General features: G+C 38.7%; 1 protein-coding gene across 1 annotated transcript in view; it reads left to right on the top strand.

Moving 5' to 3' along the window:
• Positions 1–26,124, top strand: part of LOC127570578 (rho GTPase-activating protein 12-like) — a 129,113-nt gene that overhangs the window by 62,298 nt on the left and 40,691 nt on the right. The window contains 6 exon segments of the mRNA XM_052016254.1: positions 3,124–3,264; positions 3,918–3,998; positions 17,926–18,051; positions 22,050–22,133; positions 24,606–24,689; positions 24,875–24,936. Coding sequence (XP_051872214.1) covers positions 3,124–3,264; positions 3,918–3,998; positions 17,926–18,051; positions 22,050–22,133; positions 24,606–24,689; positions 24,875–24,936 — 578 coding nt within the window.

Consider the following 26,124-nt stretch of genomic DNA (forward strand, 5'->3'; position numbering starts at 1 on the left):
GAAAATTTCATTGTCCTTCAACTAAGGTGACATTGCCCTATCGCTAATGACCTAGCTTGTAGGATCACTTGTGTAGGATCAGACCAATATGGGGTGCAGATTGAACAAATGTGAAAATGTAATTGACCTCGTCCTCTCCCATCTACCTGCAATTTGGATCTAGCCATGTCACTAAAGTTCCCATCTAGTATAGTCGTTGTGGAGACAAAGATCTGTCTTTATACTGTGGACTCTCTCTGTCATGTTCTGTTGCACTGCCAGTGTGCTAAATGTGACACAATCAAGAGAGATCCAGCAGCTAACTTTTGCATCCATGAGATTATGCAGTCTACTAGCATAACAGATTTGAATTTCACTGCAGCCTGTAACATCATGAGCTGGCAATTCCATAACTATGTCTAACACTACTTCCTTACAAGAGACTCTAGCCCTTATTTTGTAATGAATGTAAAAGCATATCAGTAACAGCACTTTGCACTGAGTTCAATTAAGTTACAGCCAGGACCACATCGTTGAGTAAACAATGAAAGCAGCATGCTGTAGAAAACTACACAATCCCACAACAGCTGAATCTGATCAGAGCAGTGTTGTCCTGCCGTAATCCATTACTATTGGCTTTGGCCAGTTAACCAGCTAATAGTTAGATGGGGCAGCTCCATTAAAATTCCCATTCTCAATGATGCTGGGTGTCCTGCAGCAGAGTGCACTAGTCATGACTGAGGAGTCTGCAGCCAGCAGTGATCCATCTCTGCTCCTGAGGGCCAATCAGCTCAAAACAAGAATTCCAAGTAATTCTACATGATATCAAGAAATGGCTAATGCATTGCATTCATCAACTGATTTGGCTATAGTGCTTCTGCCCTGGAACTGGCTAAGCTACAAACCAAGCTGTTCCAGTACAGGTACTACACTGACATCTACCCATCAATTTAGAAAATTGTCTTGGTATGTTCTCCACAAAAAGCAGGATAAATCCAATCTAATTACCAAACCCATCATTCTACTGTTAATCAATCAAAAAATGATGTAGCGTGCAGCAGCAGTATGATGAAGTGGCACCTATTTAATAACCTGTTGATTAAAAATCAGTTTAGATTCTGCCATTGCCATTTGGTTCTTGAATTCTTGACCATCTTGGTCCAGAAATGGACAAGAGAACTGAACTATGGAAATAGAGAGTGTCCTTTCAAGGACTCAGAGTACAAAAATAAAGTCAGTGGAAACTGAGACAAAGTTCTAAGGGGAAAATCTCTCTTCTGACCGAAGTCAAGTTTAGGGCAGAAGATGGTTATGATTGTTCTGTTAATCTTAGCTCCAGGATATCATTACAGTTTCTCAGATCAGTGGCCCAGGTATGGAATAGGGTCCACATAGTCTATTTGATTATATAATTACATTTTTATTATCAGTCATCCAATTATTTCAACTTCTTTTGAACTATTAATAAATGCAATTGTAGTGTTAAATTTGACTTTAGATGTGCATGTCCAGTACACGATATCTGGAATTTCAAAATGTAATGATGCTTTCATAGGTTCCTCAGCATTTCCAACACTGTACAGTTAAGACATTTTAGAACTTATCAGAAGATTGAAGACTTGTCATTTAATATTGATTACATAACTAGAGATTGTCAAGTCACTAAAGAAATGTGCACTGAAATTATTTGAAATTTGAGCTACCTTTTCAAAAGTTACACGTATTGCATACATTTTTATTCCCACATTATACCATGTATTCAGTGCAGCACATTTATGTGTCAAGCAATTGTAGTCCACATTAGTGGAATAAATCTGGGTTTGTATTTGCAATGTTATAACTGTTGTATGTTGATGCTTTAAGTCAGGTGGTCACACATTTGCAACAGTGCCTAGCATAGAACTTGTGAAGGGTTGAATCTTGCACCTACTATCTGGATTTAATAGTACTATTTTCTGAAACCTCTGTGTATAGAGAACCTGAAACCATTTAGTACTTAAAAATTATAAAGTTGTAGAGTCATAAAGATGTACACCAAGGGAAAAAGCCCTTTGGCCTACCATGTTCATGCCAACCATCATCTACCAATTCATACAGATCCTACATTAATCCCACCTGTATGATGCTGGGCACAAACTTAAGTAAGGATGTTCCAAAGTTATGAATAGTATGGCATATATAGTTTATCTCCGACCTTTTGACTTCTCTAAATATTCATTGCAGGCTCACAATAAAAACTGCCAGTTAAGCAATGTGCTGGTATCTATAGAACATATGTCAGTATCAAAGTTGAGTTTATTGTCACATGCACAAGTACATCTATGCACAGGTGCAATGAAAATCTTACTTGCAGCAGCATCACGGGCACATATCATCAGATAAGCAGCGTTCACAAGAAAAACATAAATTTAAAGATGTTATACATAATTTTTACAAGAAAGAGCACAACTAGAACAAAAAGAATTGTTTTTATTCCAAAGTGTGTAATTTTATTCTAAACAGATAATATAGCTGTAACAACTTTTAGTTATTCATTGTCTTTAACATAGACTATCCCAGGACTCTTAAGTATAATCAGCCAAAAAGGCCACAAAGTCAAAAGATAACTTTGGCATGACTGTGTAATTGTTTGACTTTTCAGGAAGATTTTAAAAAGACTGAGGGAGGCAGAGGTAAAGAGAGGATGGCTGAGGTAGATGAAGATATGGCTGATGAAAAAAATGCATAAGTGGCTATAGTTGAAGAAAAATTGAGCTGGAGCTTATAGGGGTGTGAAGGTGAGGCTGTAGGTTCAGACATGAAAATGAGAAATTAAAATTTGTCTCCAGGGATCAGATGACAATTCAGATCAACAATGGCATTCATGATGGTTGGGCTAGATGTTAAATGGTGCTACTTCTACTGGCAGATTGATTTAAAGGAACTTGGATGCATTCTGAAAAACATGAAATACAATCCCTGGTAGTGGTGACAGGACTGGGAAATGTTTGCATTTATTTTGCCGTTAAATTAAGGGGATACTTTCTGTCAAAGGGAAATCTGCATCTACTTCTGTATTTTTTCAGTAACAGCATTCTCAAATGCCTGAAGCTTACATAATCAGACACATAAAGCACAACATGTTACTTCTCTAAATGCTTCCAGTATCTCATCACAGAAGAGAACTGTCGCAGCTTTTACTCGAGCCATTCTGATAATCAGTTTGATTTGCCACCACGTGGGTGGTCAGAAGAATTGGATGATCGTGGCCAAACTTTATATGTTAATGAATATACTAATGAAAAGGTACTTTGATTTATTTTTCTTGTTGATTCGCTTTGCATCTACCTGCGCTTCATTTGTACAGCTCTTTCTACTGATGTAACTTACAATGGTAGAGGATAATGCATTGAAAATTTCATTAGGTGAGCTTGACTATATCTGACAAATTTCCATTTCCTATTAGTGGTAATTAATAGATTGCTAGAATGGGCATAAGTAAATGGGAATGTTCTTATCAATCAATCCAAATGTTTATTGATCAGATTTTCAGTAAAGAGAGGATCCATTTTAAGGAACCAACTGGAACTTGTGTGTACATTTGGTATAAAGAGCTTTACATTTTCTACCTTGCTGATTTGAAAGAAATTGAGCATATTTGTCGTTCTGATATAACAGCTATTCATATTTTTTAATTATTTGATTATGTAAAATATTTTTGTGGACACTATTATAGATGTATTTAAAAACTCAAGTTCTCTACTGTATCCTAAAGTTTGGTGCTGTGATTTCCATTGTCTCTATTTTAGTATTTTCAGTCAGCCATTAGGAGTTCACAGTAAAGTTTTGGTATAAGGATCTTGCATATATTTTCCATTATGTATTTGATATAATAATTAGGCTTTGATAAATCCCATGACCAGATTTCCAAGCATATGTGAGCATGTTTTTGTTTGCAGTGGATGAAGCATATTGATGATCAAGGTCGACCATATTATTATCGTGCTGATGGATCCAAATCTGAATGGGAATTGCCACAGGTGAGTTTGTTACTTTTGCAGATGTTTGATGATAACTAAGATTTTAAGGTATCTTTTGAATGATTTAATGTTTTCAGTCGTGGATTTTATATGTTTGATCCATGGTTTAAGTTAGAAATTCAGAATTATATATGGGCATTTTATTAAATATTTAGCACAGTACTTAGCATAATTAATATTAAAGAGGGGAACTTTCACAATTTAAAGCACAGCTACAAGCAAGTATGAACTTTTTGGCATCCATTTCTTAAGGGAGTTCAGGTGATTGATCATTTAAAAATGATCTTCCTTTGCCCAGGAGATATTTGACTGCAGATTTCTCTCTGGGTATGGAGTTCAATCTGGACGTGTGAGATGGTACACTTTGGAAGGACAAACTCCAAGGCAGAGTACAAAGTTAATGGCAGGATTCTGGGTAGTGTGGAGGAGCAGAGGGATCTAGGGGTCCATATCCACAGATCCCTGAAAGTTGCCTCACAGGTGGATAGGGTAGTTAAAAAAAAGCTAATGGGATGTTAGCTTTCATAAGTCGAGGGATCGAGTTTAAGAGCCGAGAGGTAATGATGCAGCTCTGTAAAACTCTGGTTAGACCACACTTAGCGTATAGTGTCCAGTTCTGGTCGCCTCATTATAGGAAGGATATGGAAGCGTTGGAAAGGGTGCAGAGGAGACTTACCAGGATGTTGCCTGGTTTAGAGAGTGTGCATTATGAGGAGAGACCAAGGGAGCTAGGGCTTTACTCTTTGGAGAGAAGGATGATGAGAGGAGACATGATAGAGGTGTACAAAATATTAAAAGGAATAGGTAGAGTGGACAGCCAGCGCCTCTTTCCCAGGGCACCAATGTTCAATACAAGAGGGCATGGCTTTAAATTAATAGGTGGGAAGTTCAAGGGAGATATCAGAGGAAGGTTTTTTACCCAGAGTGTGGTTGGGGCATGGAAGCGGTGGTGGAGGCAGGTACATTGGTCAAATTCAAGAGATTGCTAGATAAGCATATGGAGGAATTTAAAATAGAGGGATATGTGGGAGGAAGGGGGTAGATAGTCTTAGGCAATATTTAAAGGTTGGCACAACATTGTGGGCCGAAGGGCCTGTATTGTGCTGTACTGTTCTATGTTCTAAAGGTGAACTAAACTGAACTAAAACAGCATTTCATAACAAGAATTGTATATTGGCATTTATCTATTATGATTAAACGGAAGTTATGGTTAGTGGTGTTAGTCTTGGTTCAACAGGAAGATTCTGCTTCTGGGTCAGAAGGATGAAGATTTGAACCACAAAAGGGATACTTAGCACCGGGGATGACTTTTCTGCTCTAAAATACTCTACCAGTATTGGAGGTGGAGTCTGTCAGACAAGATGTTAAGCTGCTGATAGATGGACATAAAAGAATACTGTGACAATTTCAAGAAAGGCAGGAGTTTTTTGGGATCCTGGCCAACAAACTGCCCCTTAACCAACAATTCTAAAAACGTTGCTGTTTGTGGAATCCTGTTTTGTACAAAGTGGCATAAAAAGAGAAAATGCTGAAAAAAGCTCAGCAGGTCAGGGAGCATCTGTGGAAAGAGAACCAATTAACATTTCATTTCTGGGATCCTTCATCAGAACTGAGAAAAGGGATCCTGCTTTTGTGGGAAGTGGCTGCTATTGTTTCCTATATTATAATCTTGACTACTTAATTAATGATGACTTGTGGTAATTCTGGGATCATGAAAGGAACACTAAATCCAACTTGCTTCATTTCAGTGGCATTGATGGCTAAGAAATGAAATTTATTTGGTAATGTAGTGAAGAAGGTTATTAAATGGGATTCCACGGCTATCCTTTTCTGCAATTGTATCATTTTATAGTTCTTTAAATGCTCTCACATTTATAAATTTGGGGTTTAACCTCATTATTGCATCATTAAGTGTAGTTTTCACATTAGAAGTATTTTGCCGAATTCATATTTTTTAGGGTTCAGCATGTAGTATAGAAAATCCAGTTAGATGAATTCTATATACAATTTGCCAGTTAAATTAATTTTTGATCATTGTTATTAAGATATTTTTCCCAATCTGATTTATCTAGCAAATATTTCCTTTAGAGGATCTGGAATTAAGAAATATTTAGATAAGGAATATTAACAATGTATTACATTTACTTTTCATTTGGAATAATGAATTTGAGGGCAGAATGGAAATTAAGTTAACGTGCTACCATCACCTGCAATCCTGTTTTTCCTTCTAGTTCTAAGCTCCCTGTAGGAAGTAACACCTCGTAGGACCATTGTCATGTTGTCATAGGAGATGGGCCTGCTATTTTATGATACACTGCCCATGTCAATTAGATCAGCAAAGTAATAACTTCACTGAGTGAGTGGACATCTGGGCACTCAATAGGGCAATTTTCCAGTCAAAATTGCAGCCACCTACACGTTTGTCTTGCACATCTCCTTAATGCAAACTACCTAGTACATCTATCTATAATTAAATAATATTTAATTTCTCTATTTCATAAACCTCTTCCAAAATTGTTTTAAGCATGATTATTCCAATTTTTTCCTTTTTATTATCTGATACTTGCTGGTATTATTTATCACATATTTATAATTTCTCCATTTAATTGTTTTGCACATGCCTTCCCAGCTTAGTTCTAGTTGATCAGTTTCCCCTCTAAGAACAGGTGCTAATGTTCAAACTGGAGTCCCCTTAGCAATATATTGATTTCATTGATGTTCTTATCCTTCCCTAATTTACTGTCTAGCTGCGAATGCAATTCTAAGAGTTACCCAGACTTCTGAATTCAACATCAGGAGTACAGGCCTTGCTTCACCTGAATTATTGACTTTTGCTACATGTTCATTCTATTCAATATGCCTTAAACCCTGGAAACCAGGATGTGATGACAACAGTAACTCACATTAACCTCCCTCTAACGATTTGAGTCCCCTGCCATTGCTGCATTTCCAACTATATTGTTAAATTCCAAGCTATTTCATGCTTATTGCTCCCACTTATTTGATAGCTATAAATTCAGATTTCTTTGTGAACCTTTTCTTCTTTTACATCTATCCCTAATTCCTTGTGCTCTCTCTACGTTCTCAGGCCACTGCATTTCTACTCTTTAAGAACTACAATACTGTTCTCATTTGTCAAATTCTGCATTTTTCCAAATAGTTTTTCAATTAGTGACTGCCTCCAAATACACATGTTAAAGAGTCCCTTGAGATCGAAGGACTTCCTTCCATTTTTATTTTGGTTCTGGGGTGACTGATGAAGCCATTGTGTGAACTGTAGACTGCCACAGATGGGGCAGGCTGTGCCTGGCCTGGCAGCTGGGTAGTTTGAGTGATGGTGTGCTGCTTTTGGCTATTTATGCAAGGCTTCTATGTGCATGGATTCAAGCTCTCAATGCTCCTCATGATTTGGAAAGCATCATTACATTTTCTTTTTCAAGGAACACAACATCCTCACCGACTCTAAGGTATTGCGGCCCGTGACCACATGAATCTTTCCTTTGTTTACCTGATAACCTCTTCCTGTAACACTGCCTGGAATAGTGTGTCTGTTATGGGAGTCCAACTGAAAGTAATTGGGACCTCAGTATTGGCCTGCTAGAGGGTGCTGCCATTGTTTCGCTCAACCTAATGAATTGGAAGATATTGCAGAATCGGTCTTGGAGGTATCTTTCCAATGCTTTGAGGTGCCTGGAGTAGCTAGTCCAGGTTCCAAAGCATATAGGAGGGCAGGGATCATTGCTACCCAGGTCATGATCTTTAAACATCACCTCAATCTAATTAATTCTTGGTTGTTGTTCCAGTTAAGAACCCATTGACTAAATGAGAGAATGTTGATAGGGAATCAAGGATAGATGAAAAGAAGGAAAGGGGAAAATGTGGAATATAAAGCAGTTGGATAGATGATTGGGGGTGGAAATATCCAGGAACACAAACTTGAAGGTGGCTCCTTTACTTGATTGACAAAATTGCCCCACTGAGTATCCATGTATCCAGTTAGTCAGCTGTTGTTATTTTATTCCATTGTTGATCTGGTAGACATGTAAGCCAATAGATGTCTCTTGATTTTATTTTCTTGGCAACCTTCCTGTGGAATATCTTTATGATTCTTAGAATGGAATTCAAATTATTGCTTTCACTCTGGGCTTGACCTACCACACATGCAATGTTTATAAAATACATTTTTAAGTAGTTCCATGTGTGGAAGGTAACATATGAAAAGTGTCCGCAGCTCCTCTGAGTTTTTGATATATGAAAATTATCCTTTATGGTGAAAGAGCTGTTTATAGAAAAGACTGCATTAAGTTGAGGGGTGCTCCTGACCAATATATTTTTTTTAACAAATGGTGTATGGCATGCAAAAAGATGATTTTAAACCATTGCAGTTTGAAAGAGACTCATAACCTAAGGTTTGAAGCAGGAACCTGATGTATTTCTTTTAGAACTTTATGATATTTAACAATTCTTTGTAACGCTGTGGTTACTTTAACTTTTTTTTCCACTTCAGATATTTTTGCTTCAATGTCTCAGATCACTGTTATAAATAAGCTCCAGCTTTTATATCCCCGACCAGTTTTCACTTGCCTTGTTCATGAAGTGAATTAATAGTTTTCCAGAAAAGAAATGGAGAACAGACTTTCCTCTTTGTTTTTGGAAAAATTCAGAATAACACCATTAGATCATTTTAGACTTCAACCACCAGGGAGAGTTTATTCCTGAAAAATACCAGACCAAAATAGAGTCTCAGACCAGCCATCAGTTGAGACAAGACTTGCATGCTATAATGGGCTACAAAACGAAGTGGGGCAGTATTGCTGACAACAGCGTATCCTCCCTGATGAGCTCAATGCATTTCTATGCACGTTTTGAAGAGAAGGGCAATGAAACCACCTACTCCGACATACCTGTACCCACAGTCACCTTTGCAGATGTCAGATCAGCCTTCTTGAGAGTGAACCCACAGAAAGTGACTGGTCCAGATGGAGTCCCTGGCTGTGTCCTCAAATCCTGTGTGGATCAGCTGGTGGGGGTATCTGCAGACATCTTTAACCTCTCCCTGTTCCAATCTGCTTTGAGAAGCCACTATCATCCCGGTGCCAAAGAAAAATAAGGTAATGTGCCTTAATGACTTACCTGATATCCAGCATCATGAACTGCTCTGAGAGGCTGATCATGGCACACATTAACTCCAGCCTCCCAGAAAACCTTGAACCATTGCAATTTGCCTACCACCAAAACAGGTCCACGGCAGACACCATCTCCCTGGCCCTACACTCATTTCTGGAACATCTGGATAACAAAGGCACCTATGTCAGACTCCTATTTATTGATTGTAGCTCCACCTTCAATAGCATTCCAAACAAACTCATCTCCAAACTCCTAGACCTAGGACTCGGAACCCCCTCTGCAACTGTATCCTTGACTTCCTGACCAACAGACCGCAATCAGTAAGGATAGGCAGCAACACCTCCACCACGATTATCCACAACACTAGTGCCCCACAAGGCTGCATTCTCAGCCCTTTACTCCCTATACACGCACGACTGTGTGGCCAGATTCTGTGTGGAGATAGAGAGCCTAGTGGCATGGTGTCAAGACAACAGCCTTTCCCTCAATGTCAGCAAAACAAAAGAGCTGGTCATTGACTTCAGGAAGTGGAACGGAGTACATGCCCCTGTCTCTATCAATGGTGTCGAGGTGGAGATGGTTGAGAGCTTCAAGTTCTTGGGTGTAAACATCACAAATGGCATGTCCTAGTCCATTCATGTGGACACTGTGGCCAAGAAACCACACCAGTGTGTCTACTTCCTCAGAAGGCTAAGGAAATTCGGCATGTCCCCAGTGATCCTCACTAACTTTTTTTTACATAGATGCACCATAGAGAACATCCTTTCTGGATGCCTCACAGTTGGGTATGGTATCTGCTCTACCCAAGACCACAAGAAATTGCAGAGTTGTGAACACGGCCCAGTGTATCACAGAACCCATCCTCCCCTCCATTTACTCTGTCTACACTTCCCGCTGCCTCAGGAAAGCAGCCAACGTAATCAAAGACCCCTCTCACACCTGGCTCCCTGAAATGGTTAGACCAATAGTAAGAAAAGCACTTAAATAGACTAGACATAGAAGGAGACATGAGACTGCAGATGCTGGAATCTGAAGCAAAAAAACAAATACTGGAGGAACTCCTGAGGTTCAGGCAGCATTTGTGGAGGGAAATGGACAAGTAAGAAAAGCACTTAAATAGACTAGACATAGAAGGAGACATGAGACTGCAGATGCTGGAAGCTGAAGCAAAAAAACAAATACTGGAGGAACTCCTGAGGTTCAGGCAGCATTTGTGGAGGGAAATGGATAACTGATGTTTTGGGTCGAGACCTTTCATCTGGACTGAATGAGTAGAGAGGAAATGGCAGTATAAAGGGGGAAGGGGTAGACCAAGAGCTGATAAGCAATAGGTGGTTCCTGATGAGGTGTGATAGGCAGATGGAGGAGGGAAGAGTGGAAATATCAACAAAGGCTGGGAGGTGATTAATATAGTTTGGTTTCACCAGGTACCAATGGCTAGGATGTTCATCGGCCAAAATTCTATAATATGGGACGAATTCAGAACCTGTAATTTTTGTTTTCCCAATAAAAGTTAAATTTCTGATCTTAACTGTAATACAGGAATTTGTGATAAATCTGCAGGAAGGAAATATTGGGCTTCCAGTAATTGAAGCATTTTTGTTGAAAACTTCCCATAAGTTGGTTAAAAAGCATCATTATCTATGGCTTGCGATCAGTCCTCTGGTTCTTTATACCCAAAAGTGACACCCTGTAGTGTTTTTTCAGGAGGAAGACATGCAAAAGAAATTCTGCATTTGAGCTTACTTGCACTGAGGTATGAAGAAATCAAAGATGCAAGTCTGTGTCCCAACATCTTCCTAATACGTGGCAATATGGTGTCTACCCAGAAGAGTAGTTTTTCCCCTGGTCGTAAATTTTGTTTAGCCTGCTTCACAAAACAGCAAGCAAAATTCCTTGATTACTTGTTTATTTTGTCAACCTCAAAACAAAATGCTCAAGAACTAAATGGGTCAAACAGCATCTGTAGAGGCAAAGGGATGCTCTATGTTTTGGATCAAGACTGTGTCAGGACTGAGAGTGTATAGGGAAGGTAGCCAGTATAAAGAGGGGAAAGAGCAGTGAAACAGGGTGATTGGTGGAATTGGGTGAGGTGAGGGAAGATGGGCAGATGGAGCCAGGTGGGGACAGCAGGAAGGTAGAGACACAGATTGGAAGGTGATGTGGAACCAGATAAGGGAGGGATGATAGGCAGATGGACCCATTTGGAAGAGGGGATAGGAAGAGTAGGCCAAGGGAAACGAAACCTAGGTATATAGTCAGTATATAGAAGTGAGAGGGAGGGGTGAGACAGAGGCTGGTAGCTGATAGGTGAAAGCAGATTGGGGCAGGGGTGAGAGGTGACGGGCAAGGGAGGGGCTGGGGAGTATTGAGACAAACTGATATGTGAAAACATAAGAAAACAAAAAAAATAAGGCAGATAGTGCCAGATGGGAGAAAGGGGTGGGGGTAGGGGGTGGGGAGAGGAAAAGATAGAGACAGAGGCTAGTTTGTGAAACATGGGACCAGTTAAGGGAGGGATGTTGGGCAGATGGAACTGGGTGGGAGAGGGGTAGGCCAAGGAAGAAGAAACCAAGGTGGGTAAATGTGTGGGGGATGGACAGATGGAACCAGGTGGGAGAGGGTGATGGATCTACATAATGGGGAGGGTGGGCAAGAAAAGGTGAACAAGGGGAGGGAGAACCTTGGTGGACCAGTAGGAGTGGGAAATGTGTTGTGGCTTACCTGAAATTGGAAAATTCAATGTTCATACCATTGGGCTGTAGGCTACCCCAGTAGAATATGAGGCACTGTTTTTCTCATTTGTGTTTGGCCTCAGTGTGACAGTGGGGAAGGCCAAGGACAAACAGGTTGGTGTGGGAATGGGAAGGGAATTTCAAATAACATGCTTGAAAGCTCAATGTGGCCATTGCAGACAGCACAGATGCTCCGCCTAATCTATGCTTGGTCTTGCCGATGTAGAGGAGGCCATATCGAGAGCAATAGATGAAGTGCATTTGAATCTTTGCCTCACTTGGAAGGGCTGTTTAGGTCCCTGGATGGTGATGAGAAAGGAGGTGCAGGGACAAGTTTTGCATCTCCTATAGTTGCAGGGGAAAGTGCTAGGGTTTGAGGAGGGATGGGTGGGGAAGGATGAGTAGACCAGGGAGTCATGGGGACGGTGGTTCCTGTGAAAAGGGTATCACCTATCAGCCTCTGTCTCGCCCCCTCCCTCTCACTACTATATACTGGTTACCTACCTTCTACACTGTCCTGATGCAGGGTCTCAGCCCAAAATATCAACCATCCTTTTGCCTCCGGAATTGCTGCTTAACCCCCAGAGTTGCTCCAGCAGTTTGTTTTGTGCTGCAGATTCCAGCATCTGCACTCTTTTCAACCTGATCCAAACTTGTTTTGCCATACAAAAACCTAATTCCCAGTACATCAGTGCCATATAGTGGCAGAATATGAATAATGTACATTTTTTTAAATAAAACTAATAGTTAAAGGTTATCATCATTAAGCATAGCATTCCTCTTAACAACTGAAATGTCATTCTGAAACACTCCTATCCCTTTTCACAGTCAGGGAAAACAGCCATGTGTTGTTACCTACTAATAATTTAATTTAAAATATTACAATGTATTTTATCAATAATGCTTGCTTTGGTCTTTCCAACTTTTAATGACAGGTAAGTCTGCCTGTACAATACTGGAGTTTGGACAAATAATCTCACAGTTTAGAAATAGTAAAGGGGTTAATATTTAAGAGCAGATGCTGTGTCTTTTGATGTTATTGGAGAGAGGCATCATATAAATAAGCAGGAGGGCTGGGATTGGCTCCTTTGGAACACCAGAGGCAACTATACATGGAGAAAACTATTAATGTTAATTCCCTGGCTACGACCAGATTAGTGAAGGATAATGAAGTTGTGCAGATCCATCCAGATATACAATGGTGGAGAGGCGTTTGCAGGATGATATTGACAACAAAAATGATGACTGCAGACAGGTTGGGAAGGTACCTTTCTCACTGTTATAGAGATGATAGGATATGATTTAGTGACTGCTGTGACAGAGCTAGAAGGCAAATTAGGGGTGGGGTGTGGTGAGGGGATTAAAGCAAGAAGTTTCAGGTATGATGGACAGAGGTTTGAGAGGTTACAACACATCCGAGGAATTTATGAAGAAAGTGGGGTTAGCTTTTTTTTGAAGAGACGTGGAGCTACCAGATTAGAAAAGGCACAGAACCCAAGGCATAGGAACTGTTGATGACATCAACTAATATCGGCATGAAGAAATGAAATGTTGTGGTCATTTCTTTAATGGATATAGGCTTAAAGACAAAATGAGTTTGCAGGAGAAATGGAAGAAAAAGCATAGAGAGGCGTCTTTTGAAGCTGTTAAGAGACATTGGGATTATCAAGCACATAACCTACTAGAGAAGTAATAAAAGTTTCAGAGAAAACAGTCCAGGTTAGCAGTTCCCAGCCTGGAATGTGACCCCTTTCACGTTCGTTTGGTGAGGGTGGGGGGGGAGGGGGGCGCGGTGTTGCTCCGAGGCTTCAGTAATATTGAGGTACTTAAATAGTTTGGAGAAATTACTAAAAAATGTACTGTGCATGAAGTGACCTATGATATTATCAGTTCATTGATGGTGTTGGGGATTCAAGGGTGTGCATATACTGAATGTGAACTTGTGATGCTTTCATTCAGTGAAGTTGGGAACCAGTGGATCGGGTGATTTCAATTATAGTGGCAAATACCCATGGTGTTTTTTTTGTACTTGTATCAGATGAGAACAGAAGAGATGTGGGGGTGTGGTGGTGGTTGTTGAGGTGATATGCAGTAGAGATAAAATGGGTTCTTGTAAAATTATTGTGGCATGTGTGCAGCCATTCAATCCATTGGCTTCTAGTAATGCAATGCCAGCAGTCTTGTTGCTTGCTTTTTCTCATAGCACTGTAAGTTACTTTCTCTAAAGAGTTAATAAGAATTTCCTTGTGAATGTCCTGACAGATTACTCCACCATTCTCACAGGCTGTGATTTCCCAAGTCTTAACTACTCTCTGTGTGATGTAGCCTCTTTACCTTTTTATTCAAAATTTTAAAACTGTAGCCCATAGTCTTTGAACCATCTGCTAATGGAAGATAGAAACATGGAAAACCTACAGCACAATTCGGGCCCTTCAGCCCACAAAGCCGTGCTGAACATGTCCCTACCTTAGAAATTACTAGGCTTACCCATAACCCTCTATTTTTCTCAGCTCCATGTACCTATCCAAAAGTCTCTTAAAAGACCCTACTGTATCCGCCTCCACCACTGTTGACGGCAGCCCATTCCATGCACTCACCACTCTCTGCGTTTAAAAAAAACTTACCCCTGACATCTCCTCAATACCTACTCCCCAGCACCTTAAACCTATGTCCTCTTGTGGCAACCATTTCAGCCCTGGGAAAAAGTCTCTGACTATCCACACGATCAATGCCTCTCATCATATACACGTCTATCAGGTCCTCCCTCATCCTCTGTCACTCCAAGGAGAAAAGGCCGAGTTCCCTCAACCTGTTTTCATAAGGCATGCTCCCCAATCCTGGCAGCATCCTTGTAAATCTCCTCTGCACCCTCTCTATGGCTTCCACATCCTTCCTGTAGTGAGGTGACCAGAACTGAGCACAGTACTCCAAGTGAGGTCTGACCAGGGTCCTATATAGCTGCAACGTTACCTCTCGGCTTTCCTACCCAACAGCACTGTGAGAGCACCTTCACTGGAAGGACAATTGCTCACCACCAGTTTCAAGGGCAATTAGATAACAATGCCGAGTTGCCAAAAAATGAATAAAGCAAAACCATTCAAACTACATTTGCAACAGTGACATCAATGATGAGAGCAGGACCAGATAGCCTTCTCTACTACTTTTGTATTTTATTGGAGCAGGCATGATGAGAGACAGTAATATTTTCATTGGAAACAATTACATCAAATTTGACGTTTGATTAATGGATCAGTGGCTGTAGAAATGTGGAGGGCCAAAAGTTAGCTAGTTATGAGTTAAGAGCATGTCATCTATGCCATATCCATGGTTGATGTTGAGTAAAAGACAAGAAAAATGTGGAGGAAATAACTTTCCAAGTAATAAATCTTAGTAAGACATCTTAAATGGAGCATTATATTTAAATCAAAAATGTGATTCCTATTTTTAATATTTGCAAAGCCATTCAGTTGCCTTTAGTATAGGCTCCCTGAAAGATGCATTATTGGAAATTCTGCAAAAGCTGAATTTAACCATTTTGAAATACAGATTTGGAAGTTGAGTTTTCATCAGTCTTTTTAAAAAAAAATGAAAACCAGTTCTTTGGGTTACATCTGATGGCAAATCGTGCAACATCTTTTGGTCTGCCCGCTGCTCTCAGGCATGGCATGCGTGCTTTGAGGGGATCTTACTAAGGCCAGCTCACAAGTTTTGCATTGTGCTTGCCAATGGAAAGACCGATAACTTGCTGGAGATACAATAATAAAGCGACCAATTCTTCCAGTCTATGTTAATCTCTGTGCAAAATGATTTTAATATTGATGATGTGGACATGATAACATTTACACTGATTAACATAAGTTTACTAATCAATTGAAATACATATTAATTTTGTTCAACTGTTAAGGGGTCTTTTGCATTTTTCATTTTGTTTCCTTTTTAAAATAGTTTTTGCATCAATAATTTATCATGGGGGAATTCATTTTGATATTTCTTTGTTAGAAAATCCATTCTAATTTAGCCCTTCATTATTCTAATAATAATTTTGTATCTATGCTTCCTTATTTTAAAAAGTCAATGGCATGTAGAAATGACATCAATTTTCAGTGTGAAACTTCCATTGTATTGTGCACTAATGTCCTTTGTCTCAATGATATTTCTCTGATCCTTTTGATTTTTCCTTGCCAAACTTTTAATTATGGTATTTGAATTAGTATTCTTTCCATAACAGAAACCTCTGAATTGCATAGTGACCTTTTGAATGAAAGATATGCTCTGCATTGAAGCTGATGAACACATTGCAGTTATTATGTTGGCATGCATTGTACAATTGATGTCACTGTTGCAAATGTAGTTTGAATAGTTTTGCTTTATTCATTTTTTGGCAACTCGGCATTGCTATCTAATTGCCCTTGAAACTAGTGGTGAGCCATTGTCCTTCCGGTGAAGGTGCTCTCACAGTGCTGTTGGGTGGGAAAGTCCAGGATTTAGACAAAATGATGATGAAGGACCTATGCTATCTTTCCAAGTCTGAATGATGTGTTACCTGGAGGGGAACCTGCAAATCATGGTGTTCCGGATGTAACCTGCTGCCTTTATCCTTCATAGTAGAGGTCGCAGTTTTGAGAGATGTTGCAGAATCCAGGGCGTGTAACCAGTCCGTTTTGTTATTGTTACGCACTGTACCCTCTGCGTGCTGGTGGAGTAGGGATGAATATTCAGGCTGATGTGTAGGTTGCCAACAAGTGGTCTATTTTTGTCCTAAATGACATAGGGCTTTAACTAACTCTCCATGGTTTCATTTGTACTGGTGGAAATTAGTTCCCTTCCTTCCTGATTGTTATCTCTAGTCATAATTTTAGCGCTTTGATTCTCATGCTTACCACTCATTCCTGTTCACCAATTCAAGTACAATGTGGCCTAGTCTCGTGTGCGGGAGCGATAATGTTGGACAGACACAAGATGTTTGCTTCATGTCAGTGAAATTCAGTAATTTGTTTTCAAATATTACATTTTAATTTTTAAGTTTGAATCTCCTTGAAATGAGGCTGATTGTTTTTTCTTAAAGCAAAAATATGTAATGATGTACTATGTTTAAAACCATATTTAAGATTGATTTTGGGAGAAATTTATTCTATTAACCGAGTATACTATACATTCCAATTTTATTTTTCTACTAAGCATATTTCAAGGAATATGATGAAACAATGCTTTCCAATTGTTAGTGTTTTTGTACCTTCAGTACTTATTTGCCTACATTTGCAAGTGAATAAGAATAGGAGTAGTCTCAATGAAATGTGCGTGATTCATGTGGCCTACATTCTGCAGATATCGTATAAGCCATCCCTCCATTTTTTTTAAACTATCCATTTGCTGCTGTTGTCATTTGACTTCCTCTCTCCAGTTTCAGCAGGAAATAAGGATTAGAATTGAACTTTGCATGAGAGCTGTGGTTAAGGCCAAAGCTGCAACTTAAGTTAAGTTGCTGTTTAATTCCTGTGAATTGATGCAATTAAATTGATAGAAAATAGGTCAAAAGTAGAAGGGGAAAAATCTACTGATGTTGATGATGTCTCTTTGGTCCCTTAAGTTTCAACGCCATGTGTCTTGCATTTTCAGGGTGTCATAAGACTGGTAGTTTGAGTAATCCTGCCATCATCCATCAGCACACCTGAGTACATGCAGGAAATAAGAAAATACTCTGTAAGCACCATAGCAGGTTTAAGCTGGAAATGGCTTGTAATGTATGATGGGGTGATGGATGAAGCAGCTGCATAAGAATATCTACTGTTGTAAAGCCATTTCCATTTTTGAGGGTGACATCCCTTTCAAGTAGCTGCTTCCAGGGCACTAAGTACATGGTGGCAGTAGGAAAGAGTAAGCAGCGAATTCCATATCTGTACCTTCAGTGTTATCATTGTTTCTATGTAGTGTAAGCCTACTTTCAAGGCCATTTTTGGGTTGATCTTTTCTACCTTGCCAACTTATTAAAACTGTTGATTGGTTTTAGCTAGCTTTGGTGTATTGGCAAGCATGTTGTTAACATTGTTTTTGTTTGTAATTAACAGTACAACTTCTCAGCAAAACAAGAAGTTATTAGCAAAAGCAGAAGTTTGGATAGGAAGCCAGAACCTTTAGTATTGACAAATTGGCGACACAGCACGTATGGCGTTGGACAGTTGGACCTTGAAAAGGTAGGAAACTGCAATTTAAATCAAAATCTGTTAAATGCTGCAAAATAGATGTTATCAGCATATGTGGTGAACAATTCAAAGAACTGACTCTTCATAATGTGCTTATTGAGAAGCTTTATTGTCCTCATTTTGGATGTCAGGAGGATGTGATAGAGGGCTAAGTAAATGGATTTTTCTGCTTCAGCTTGAAGTTTGGGAAGAAATATCTTAATACAGAAGCAAGCTGCAGCAAAATACTGCAGTTCTGGAATAAAAGAGAAATATTTTGTGTTGCAGACCATTTGCCAGGACTTAAGGATTGTAAACATGAAACATTATTTTTGTTTCTTTCTTCAGATGTTGCCTGACCTGTGTGTTTTCAACCTTTTCTGTCTTAGTATTAGTTGTCTATGTCTCTTATTCTATTGCAACATAAATTTGATTCTTGAAATATCATTTAGAATTGAGAAACTTGGTTATAGATGCAGTTACTTATATTCTGTTAAATGGAGTGCTAGTACACAATGAAAATGACATCGACAGTTGCAGTGCACATGATGGCAATTCACTGAACCATATTGCCTGGAATTTCATCTTTGCAAAATTGAATGTAAATGATAAAGGATAATTTAAAAATTCATAGCTGAGGGAATAAAATAAAAATTTAATGAAAATGTTGATGTCTTCAAAGTTCATGAAAGCATTAATACTCCATTTGTTATTATGAAATATAGCATAGGAGGTGGTTTTCAGTCCTTTGCCCCGTGCCCATGCCTTTTTAAAAGAAATATGCAGTTAGTCCCATTACCCTGCCCTTTCCTGCAGTCTTGCAATTTTTCAGCTTTAGGTATCTATAACATTCTCCTTTGATAACTATTTAATCCATTTCCACTACCCTTCAAGCCAACACATAACAGATTATAACAACCTCCTGTTTATGTTAAGAATTTTTCATCATATTTTTATGTATTTTTAATAGCCCAGTTGATTAAATTTGACTAACATAGATACAGTGTATTCAAACATGACAGTGTTTGTCTAATTGAATCTAACAATCTGTATACATAGAGGACATTTTTTGAGAATTTAATGTATGTAAGGTAGAACTTCTAAAGGTAAGAATCATTTTCTTGTTTTGTGCTATGACTGCAACAAAAGTTTGATTTCTAGTTGTTGGGCCCACCTTTTCAATGCTAGGGTTTTAACACACAGTTCCCAGTCACTCGTCAGTGCAGTTGTTGTGTAGATGAACTTTCAAAAGGTGATTTAGTGCATCACACATTAGGCATGTTAACAGAATTGAAGCTAATGGGATAATAGCAGCATCCAGCTTGTCCCTTAGTAGATAGGTGCTTGATGGTTGGTGCAGACACATAGAACAACATAGAAGCATAGAACAGTACAGCACAGGAATAGGCCCTTCGGCCCACAATGTCTGTGCAGACCATGATGCCAATTTAAGCTAATCCCATCGCCTGCATAAGGGGTATATCTCTCTGTCCCCTGCCTGTTCATGTGCCTGTCAAAATGCCTCTTAAGTGTTGCCAGTGCATCCCCTGGCTGCAATCTTTAGACACTTGTGTGGGGGGGAAAAAAAAATTGCCTTACAAATCTCCTTTACAATCCAATCTACCAAGTCACCATGAATCCCATGTGCCTTAATCTTCTGGATCAGCCTGCCATGAAAGACCTTGTTGAATGCTTTAGTAAAGTCTATATAGACAACATCCACTGCCCTATCCTCATCATCTGCATCTCCTCAAAAAAAAACTTAATCAAATTTGATAGACATGACCTCCGCTGCACAAAGCCATGCTGACTATCCCTAAAAAGTCTATCCTTTACCTGATGTGAGCAAATCCTATCCCCAGGAATCTTCTCCAATAATTTTCCTACCACTGATGTAAGACTTGCCAGCCTATAATTTCCTGGTTTGTCCCTATTGCTCTTCTTTAATAGAGGAACAACATTGGCTATTCTCCAGTCCTCTGATCCTTGCCTGTGGCTAAAGGGGATACAAAGATCTGTGTCAAGGCCACAACAATCTTTTCTTGCCTCTCTCAATAACCTGGGATGGATCTGATCAGGCCCTGGGGACTTACCCATCTTAATGTTCTTCAAAAGACCCAATGGCTTTTTGATATCAACATGCCCTAGAGTATCAGCATTCCCTTCCCTGAACTCACTATCCTCCATGTCCTTCTCCTTGGTGAACACTGATGCAAAGCACCCATTTAGTATCTTGTCCACTTCCTCTGGCTTCAGGCATAAATTCCTTTGTCTTTGAGTGATCGTAGCCTCTCTAGCAAAGTCTTGTTTTTTTAATGCATGTATAAAATGCCTTGAGATTCTCCTTAATCCTACTCTCCAACGACATTTCATGGTGCCTTTCAGCCCTTCTGATACTCTGTTTAACTTCTTTCCTTCATCCTTTATTTTTCAGGGGCCCTGTGGTGGGCCAAAGGACCTGCTTCCATGCTGTATGTCTCTTATGATCCTATCATGTGTTTTTAGAGAAGCATAAAATACAAAAACTAGGATCTTGTCCTAAGCCCACGTAAAAGTGCTAGTAAGGCATTTAGAAGTCATTTTAAAAACTTTTGATATCAATTTAAATAATTAAAATGCAAGAATCGGTACATTGATAAGAATCAATAAGTTTAAGAATGTATGAGTTTAAAATAAAAATTGCAATGTTTGACATATATAAAAAAAATTAATTTAAAACAGATGGAATTGATAGCAATATTTAAAAATAGCAGTAAAATGTAAACCAGTTGCGCTGACTCGCTTTTCTTTCCTCACAGGATAGGCAACTATATTCAGAGTAGGGCCACCTCCCTGGCACAAAGCTTGGGGATTTGATGCAAAGAGCATTTGGCTTTGTCTCCAGCATGGCAGCGGTAGTGCGCTCAGCAGCAGACCAGGAAGTCAGATACGGTAGCCCCTGACCTCAGTTCCTCTCTGACTTATCTGGTTAATTATAGCTACTTGGAAGTCTGAGATGAGTTGTACCACAGAGAGAAAATGGTTCCACAGTTATCAATAAGCCTGATCCAGGCCAATAATGCCTGAAACTGGATTATGGCTTGAAAGAACCATTGGACAGAATTATTGAGCAATGGGCTAGAATTTTCATTTCTATTGCACCTTTTTCTGTAGAAACTTTTTCAAGGCACTTTACAGGAGTGTTACCAAACAAATATTAACATCAAGCCACAGTAGGACTAAAACAAAGAAGTAGGTTTTAATGATCAATCTTAAGGCAAAAAGAAAGTTAAAGAAACAGATATGTTTAAGGACAGAATTCCAGAGCTTGGGGCCTTGACTTGAGGCATAGTTGCTAATGATAGATTAAATTCAGGGATTATGGAGTAGCCAGAATTTGAAGTGTGCAAATAATTCAGAAGGCTATAATAGGTTTGGAGGTGATTATATATAGGGAGAGACCACAGAGGGATTTGAAATGAAGAATGAAAATGTTAAAAATTAAGGGCACGTTTAAACAGGAGCCAATTAGTTCTGCAAATGCTGGGGATGGGTGTGGATGTTTAAGATGATCTTAAACTTAAGCAGAGTACCAAAAGTTTATTGGAATAGCAAAGCCTAGAGGCAACAAAGACACATACAGTATATGGGTTTCAGAAGAAGTGGAGTTGAAGTGGGCAGAATTCTAAATAAGAATAGTAAGTCACTTTGTCAAATTATTTTTCTGTAGTTACTCACTGTACTTCATAATTTCCAATGATGCTTGGGAAAAATAGCTTTCGTTCCAACAGGATTTTAATTGAGGGAAATATTTTGTACTATTTTAAATATTCTTGGGTATTTTCTGATAAATGGCAGGCTAAAAGAAAAATTCATCTTTTCAAATAATTAAAACATGAGAGCAACCAGAGAAAATACAAAAAAATAAATGCTGTATAATGAGTAAGCAGTATGAACTGGAATAATATACTATAAGCAACAAAATAGAAGGATAAATGAGTAACCAATGAGAAACATTTTGATTTTTCCAGTTCACTTCCAAAAAGCACAAGCGCAATTCCTCTGAACATCTCTGTGCTCCACCATCGTATTTGTTTTCGCAGCACCCTGATCAAGTTAGTATTTTTACTGTTTTAATACAAATTATCCTAAAATATCAATCAAACAATTTCCCTTTATCCTAAATCTATATTGACTGTTAATTTTGATTAGAGCTAATCTTGTAAAATTAATAACAATTCACAAGTGGTAGTTTATTGCAAATAAGCTTTCAACAGTTCTGATGGCTCTTCTGTTTGATCTGGCATTTAAATGATGAAAAGGATATGTCTTGTTACTATTTGATATGATTGAATCTTTGTAGACTTCATTTCTGTAGTTTATTGCATTTGGTTATTGGTTTTGTGAGTAGCAATCAAGCTGGTTGTTTTCCTGTATGTGAAATAGACAGGTCATCATTATGGAACTGGTACAAGTATTATATTCTTCTGAAAGAACCAGAAAGTTCAGGAAATGTGCATTGCGGTTGAGGCTAAATTTGTTTTGAAGCTGACGGCATATTGTATTTGAATATATTTGTATATCCAAATATATTTTCCCCTGATTCCTGATTGTTCTCATACTTACATCTGGTTTTGAATGATTACATCATTGCCCAACATCTATATGTGCCATTCAAAAGTTTGGTAATCTAAATCATGCTAGTAAATTATCCTTATTGTGCAACAGAATGATTAATATGAATATTGTTAATTTATGCCTTTTGAAACAAAGTCTCAGTAGATATCAGATTGATTTGTTCTCGTTCTTTACGCCATTGTAAATAATAATTGTGTATTTTCTCTACATTCATAAGTTATATTGTTAGATAACTTTCTAATGAGGTCCTGCAAATTAAAAAAAGCTTCCATTTTAGCTGTTGTAGTGTAGCTGTATGGTGGTAATGTGACTTGCATAGAAAATCATTTCAGTGTGCCCCCTGAACTAGGTATTTCATTCTTTTTGTCTTGTTTCCTGCCCCTTCATATCATCCATTAGCATCATTAACTTAATACTTTCTGCTGGCACTATCCAAACCCTAATTCTCTGCCACCACCCAATTGCATGGCAATCAATGAACTACATGCCTGCCTGCCTACAGTTGTGGAAGAGGAACTTTTCTTCAACATTAATATCAGAAAAGTTGAATCAATATTGTTCAGATCCTAATTTTTTTTTTAACCATGGTATCTGATTCAACCTCTCAAGTGATTGCTGTTATTAAACTCCTTATCGTTTGGATATCTTGTGTCCTGTTTGATTGTAAGTTGTTTCAAATTCCACATCCCAGCTTTTGTAAATGTTATCTATGTGCACTTTTTCAATTTTGTCCATCACTATGATAGTGATCTTTATTCACGAAATCTTGCCTTTGTCTGGAGTGTTCTACATTGCTGCTGTTCTCATTTCCTATGAAGGAATCCTTCAACCTTGCCTTTGGCCATTTCATTGAATCCTTAACATTATCACTATTGAGAATCTGGCATCATTCTAACATTAAAGGCAAGTTGCTGTTTATTTGAAAATGACCAACAGGCTATTTAAGCTGTAAGAAGGCTGGCAATGGCAATTTTAAACTTTTGTCTTCCTTCTCTGTTTTATTTGACTTGTCATGCTGGATTGTTACAGCCCCTTGGCCCACCATCTCGTATCCATTTGTATAAATCTGATTTACCAGTCTTGATGATTCATCTAGATATTTACTTGTTCTGAATGTTGAATCTTTGCCTCCATCGCCCACTGAAGCAGTGCATTCCAGATTCCAGCCATCCTCTGGGTGAAAAGATTCTTACTTGGATCCCCTCTAAACTTAAGTGCCTCTTACCCTAAACCATGCCTTCTAGTTTTAGACACCTTTGCTCTGGGCAAAAGTTTCCTACTATCTGTGCCTCTCCATAATTTTATATACCTCTATCAGGTACTTGCTCAGCCTCTTCTGCTCAAAGGAAAGCAAACCAGTCTGCCAGTCTCTCCTTGTAACTGAAACATTCTATTCCTGGCAGCATCCTGGTGAACTTCTATGTCTGCTCCAGTGTAGTCATGCCCTCCTTATAGTGTGCTGATGAGAAGTCCACACAGTACTGCAGCTGTGGCCTAACTAATGTTTATAAAGTTGTAATATAACATCCCTGCTCTTATATTCAGTACTCCAGCAAATAAAGGCAAGTATTCTACATATCACCTTCACCACCTTATCTGTCAGTTCTGCCACCTTCAGGGGTCTTGAACTTGTACACCCTCTGTACCTCAGTACTCTCTGGGGCCCTACCTACCGTTCATTATGTAGCTCTGTGCCTTATTAGTCATCTCAGCACGCATCATCATGGACTTAGCAGGATTAATATTCTGCAAACCTTACCAAGCAACTTAATGTCATTTAAATATCTATGGGCTGTGAGATGGAATGAAGCTCCTTAATAAGGATTTGGAGAGGAATGGAGTTTTTCTTTTGATGTTTTATCTTGATTTTTTTTTTCAGCTTATTGTTTGATATAACTAAATAGTGTTGGTTTGAAGCAAACATCACAAAATTTTGTTTTCCTTCTCAGGAACCTGCAACTAGTCCAAAGCTAATCCATGACAACAACAATGAGCCACCTTCCTCACCAAAGAGTCCACAGCCTTCACCAACTGTTAGTATACCTCAAGTGGAAAAAGAAAATTATTTTAAAATGGTTCTAAATATGAGCTGAAGGAAACAATATTATTTTTATTGGATAAGAATGGAGATGAATTGGTCTAACTGGAAATTATTTAATCAGTTCCATTGCTTATTGTTGTCTTGCAATAAAATGTGTTTATTTCATTAAATTTGTAGATCTCAGAAAAATATGGATTACTTTATATGACAAAAATCACAGAGAATGGCAAAAAAGTCAGGTGAGTATGAGGCTTGGGCATTCAGTTTGAATACTGAAATAGTTTAGTGTTCCTCAAATGATGCTTGCTGGATGATAAGTATGACATTACACTGGAAAGCTGACTAAACTCTTAAACATAAATTTTATTCTTAAGTAGTTTAGTTCAGTAGTTACTGAAAAAAAAGAAAAGGCCTTCCATGCATTCAAAATTGCTCGGAGGAATAAGGGTGAAGATAGTGGAGGCTCTGGCTACAGTCTTAGGAACCTCTGAGCATGTGTCCGGCCCTGGTAGAGCAGAGGATTGCAAATATTGCTCAAGTGAAAAATGCAAAAGGTACAAGCTGTGTAAAAGCAAGCAATTCAACCTAATGTGAGTGAATTTAGATACACTGAGAAAATGAGAAACCAAGCTATTTGTCCTGTTTAGATAAAAAAAAATGCATTAATAAATAACTGGCAGCATAAATTTGATAAAGTCAAATAGACTAGAGCAATGGATATTAACATGGGAAATGTTACAAGTTTGTGACCAGGAGGAATAAAGTATAATTCTAAGACTAAATCACTAGCTAAACTAAAGGTCACAAAAATAATAAAAACAAAACCAAAGGCTCTTTATTTGAATGCATGTAGCATTTGAAATAAAACTGAACTGAGAATGCAAGTAGAAAGAAATATGGTCTGATAGCCATTACAGAGAAGTGGCTGCAGAACGACTTGGATTCAGACTTGGATATTGGAGAGCTGGAAGCTAGGAAAGGTGGAGGATTGGCTCTGTTAATGGTAGTCTAAATCGTGGAACTCCTGACCCAACTGCATATTGGAGTACCTTCACGCAATGGACTGTGGTGATTCAAGAATGCCACTTAGCCCATCTTCTCGAGGCTAATTACAGATGGGCAATAAATGCTGGCCTTGCTGGTGATGCCCAGATCTTGGAAATGAATTTTATTTTTAAAAAAGTGCAATGGAGAGCTATGACCTAATATTAGGAATCCTGAATGTAGAATAAAAACAGAAAATTCTGGAAGCACTCAACAGGTCAGGCAACATTTGTGAAATGAGAAAGTTATTTTTTAGGTCAGAGACCCTTCATCAGAACCGGAAAGAGAAAACAAGTTGGGTTTCCGTACCAGAGAAGGTGGGGGAGGGGTGAATAGAAAGGTGGTGCATCTCCAATAGAGTGAGACCAAATGTGTCAATTAGA

The sequence above is a fragment of the Pristis pectinata genome, chromosome 5 (assembly GCF_009764475.1).
Source record: "Pristis pectinata isolate sPriPec2 chromosome 5, sPriPec2.1.pri, whole genome shotgun sequence".
Classification (NCBI taxonomy): domain Eukaryota; kingdom Metazoa; phylum Chordata; class Chondrichthyes; order Rhinopristiformes; family Pristidae; genus Pristis; species Pristis pectinata.